This window comes from Pteropus vampyrus, unplaced genomic scaffold (genome assembly GCF_000151845.1).
Source record: "Pteropus vampyrus isolate Shadow unplaced genomic scaffold, Pvam_2.0 Scaffold26, whole genome shotgun sequence".
Taxonomy (NCBI): domain Eukaryota; kingdom Metazoa; phylum Chordata; class Mammalia; order Chiroptera; family Pteropodidae; genus Pteropus; species Pteropus vampyrus.
The window spans coordinates 13,772,932-13,776,679 of record NW_011888807.1 but is presented as its reverse complement, the minus strand read 5'-3'; the positions used below and the strand labels follow the sequence as shown (position 1 = coordinate 13,776,679).

The window sequence follows — 3,748 nt, the reverse complement described above, 5'->3', positions numbered from 1 at the left end:
TGTTCCTAAAGTTTAATTTTACTCTTGCTGTATTACAACTTGAAACTATAGTTCTCCACTTCTAAGAGCTGGTAGCATAAATTAAACTCACTCATCATTCGGATTGCTTTTTATATAGTTAACTCCTGCTGGATTGTGAAAATGACTTATTCATGAAAATTTTTCTTTGTTACTCAAGGCGGTGGGGAACATTTGCTACCATCAGTTACACTCTATTTCTGGAGTTGTGAAATCAAATCAGATAAACAGCAAGTTGAAACTTCAGGAATATGTACCTCATAGTTTGGATAGTATAATTTTGGAAATTTTTGCATCTATTCAGCAGTTGTATTTTGTGTCTTTTGGGATAAAGTGGAAAATTATATTTTTATCCATAATTTGTATATTCACTCTTATCATTGTTTCTGCAAAGAGTTAACAATTTCATTAGCTCTAAAACAGAATGAACAACTGAAAAAATTTTTCAGTAGTGAAATATCTCAAACTTCTTATTCATAGTTGAAGAAAATGAGAGAAATATTGTGTTAAGCAGTGAGACGTGAAGGACGAGCAGTAGCCTGCCTGTCACCGAGGCTGATAGCTTGGCGAAGGTTGTACATCATCTACCCTTCATTGGCTCATGAAACCCATCTCAGCTGAAATGCAAACGTGTGGGATGACACATATATTTTTCATCTTCAATCCTGATAGTTTGGAGCTTCCTGCGCATCATTAAATTGTTTCATTTTCCTATGTTAACTACAGATGTTCTGCCACCAGTTCCAGGCCAGGGGGATAAAACAGCAACGATGCTCTCAGAAGGAGCCATTTATAGCAGCATTGACTTCACGACCAAAACCAGTTACAACAGTTCCAGCCAAATAACACAAGCTACCCCATATGCCACAACACAGATCTTGCATTCCAATAGCATACATGAATTGGCCGTCGATCTGCCTGATCCACAATGGAAAAGTTCAATTCAGCAAAAAACAGATCTGATGGGATTCGGTTATTCTCTACCTGATCAGAACAAAGGTAACAATGGTAAGTCAGGTTCTTATTTCCTAGAGTTATTTTCATATCATTTGTGCATGAGATAGAAATTAGCATTTTTTGCTCAGTTTCATTACTAGGTTCACTATATGAGCTAAAAACATATATTGGCATGTATTCAGTACCTTGCACAATTCCCACCACCACCCCCACCACCACCACTACCACCACCCCACCACCACCGCCACCACCACCGTCACATCCACCGTCGCTACCACACACACCAACACCAGTCCGTTTCATTCTTTTTAGCTCTTTTTCAATAGTGTGATCAGTAATTCATCTTGACTTCCATTAGGCAGGATAGACAACACATTTTTCCACTGTCCTCCAACATCTGCTTCTGAGTTGCTAACTGCATGTTCTGCATGGGCTTGTGCTGTGAACTAATCACATGATGCCACTATGACCTCTGCCCTTTAACCTTTAGCCTTACTTTACATCCCTGACTACCGATTGGCTGAGGGATTGTCTAATAGAATGCCACACAACCAGTCACAGGATTTCAGCACCACCAGCTCTCACAACAGCTCAGAGAGGAGTGGCAGTCTCTCAGGTTGGTCTCATCACAGTAAGGAGAAATATTTGTTTGTCACCAGCATATGACCTGTGTTCCTAACAACCATGAAGCAATAACTGAATCACAACTCACTGTCAGGCATTTATCCTACAGATGACAATAACAGTTTATCCTAATGAAATCATGCTTGGGTGGGAGAATAAAAATCACTGTCACCCTTTATTTACTAAGTGTATAAAAACATATTTACTGAAAAATAATACCATTTTACTAAATACTGTTTATTCAAGGGCAGATTAATTTCATCTGCCTTGAACTACCTACTTAAGAGCCAAGAGAACTTTACAATAAAAAGATCATACTGGAAAGTCAACTCCATGGCATGACACTAAAAGATGAATTCAAGTAAAATGCATGTGATTTTAGAAATTTTCATACTATTAGGATTCCAGCAATGTGACTTACTAATTTTATACAATCTTTCCTAATTATCATGTAATAATAGAACTTATTATCTATTTAATGATATCATTTAAAGTAAGTGACACCACACTAAAAAAGAATGTTAATATGGGACATTATTCTTCACATTTAATTTCCCCTCAAAATACAGTCTTTCATGTTGATAATTTTTATACTGTTTATTTTAATACGTATTTGAGATATATCAGCCAAAATAGCAAGCTATAATGTAAGTTTTGTATAGCACATGTAGGGAATAACACACTTTACTGGACAGAAATATATACCCATTATAATAAATATTAGTAATATCCTCCAGGCCCAAGAATCCTCATCTCTAAAATAAGGAGGTCGTAGTAGACACACTCTAATCCCAACCATAACATGTACATTGTATGACTGATGACTTTATCTGCACATTTCTGATTGATTCCATGACCTTACTTGCTTAATTTTTCACATTAATAATATGCTATTTGTTTTTATGAATTTTTTTTAAAGTACAGGTTCTTATAAAGGAATATTGTGCATTATGATATGTTACAGGGATAACAGGCATCAAGGATATAAAGAGTTAATTCTTTTATATCATTAGGGTAACATTTACTAAATGACTTTTCCTCAGGAGATAGAACCCTTTCAATCTGAAAATGTTAATGCTTTTTTTTCCCCCTCCAAAATGGGCCATTTGCTCTTCTTACCTATTGGTAGAAGTAGATACATTATGGAATCCAGAAAATTTTAAACATCTGCTATGAATTTAAACTGGCTTAATAATATAAAAAGCTTTTTAAAATAACCTTATATGTCATTTATATTGTCATTTATTTGTAATGAGTTTCACAATTGCATTGAATAATTAAAAAGTAATTTATCCTGGACTTATTTCATTCAAGATATATAAAGTCTCAAGCGATATATTCATATATATACTATCAGCCATGGAATACATAAGGCCTTCTGTAAATCTTTCATTAAATATCTTGTGAATGTTAATTGCCACTGAGTTTTAAAAGTTATCTTTTGAGTAATTGTAAGCAGAACATGATTTACAATAGTGCTTACTTCTTTTTTGAATCCATTTATTTCCTGAGTGACATTTACATATATCTATGAATTATATTAACTACTTCATCTACATTTGAATACAAAATTACTTAAATCAGTGATAGAAAGCATTCTTTAGGAGGAGAAAGTGAATTGATTATTCCCTTTTTAGTTCAGTTCAATTGAGTTTAATATTACGGAGTTTGTTTTATTCTTATAATCGCTAGTATATTTCCTAAGGCTCAAATTTAGAATCAAACTGCCCTATGGATATTTAATCATATCATATTATAAGATTTTCTTAATTTGTGCACAGTGATGAAACCAATTTAAAAATAATTACAGTAATAAAGAAAATTGGACATTTCAGAATTGAGTGAATTTCTCATTCTCTTTGAAGTACTTTTATAATTTATTCAATACATAAGTAACAAGCACTTCTATTAACAATCCAACCATTAAAAATATAAAAGACAACCCATATATTTTAAAATATCACCTACATAATAATTTTATACATATACATGTGCATACATAGCACAATATTAGTATCAGTAACTAAATCTTTTTAAATGGCAATATTTTTAAAAATATTTTAAAAGTTTAATTTGAAAATTAGCCACTTTTATAATTTACTTAGAAGTCATTTATTCAGCATAAATAAATGTAAATCCAAATATTTAC

The 3,748-nt window shown here is 32.8% G+C and overlaps 1 protein-coding gene across 5 annotated transcripts in view; it reads left to right on the top strand.

Moving 5' to 3' along the window:
• ROBO2 (roundabout guidance receptor 2) overlaps positions 1-3,748 on the top strand; it is a 562,940-nt gene that overhangs the window by 514,109 nt on the left and 45,083 nt on the right. For all 5 annotated transcript variants that reach the window (XM_023528483.1, XM_023528481.1, XM_023528482.1 and 2 more), the window contains exon 21: positions 745-1,026. In XM_023528483.1, coding sequence (XP_023384251.1) covers positions 745-1,026 — 282 coding nt within the window. The remainder of the gene's footprint in view (positions 1-744; positions 1,027-3,748) is intronic.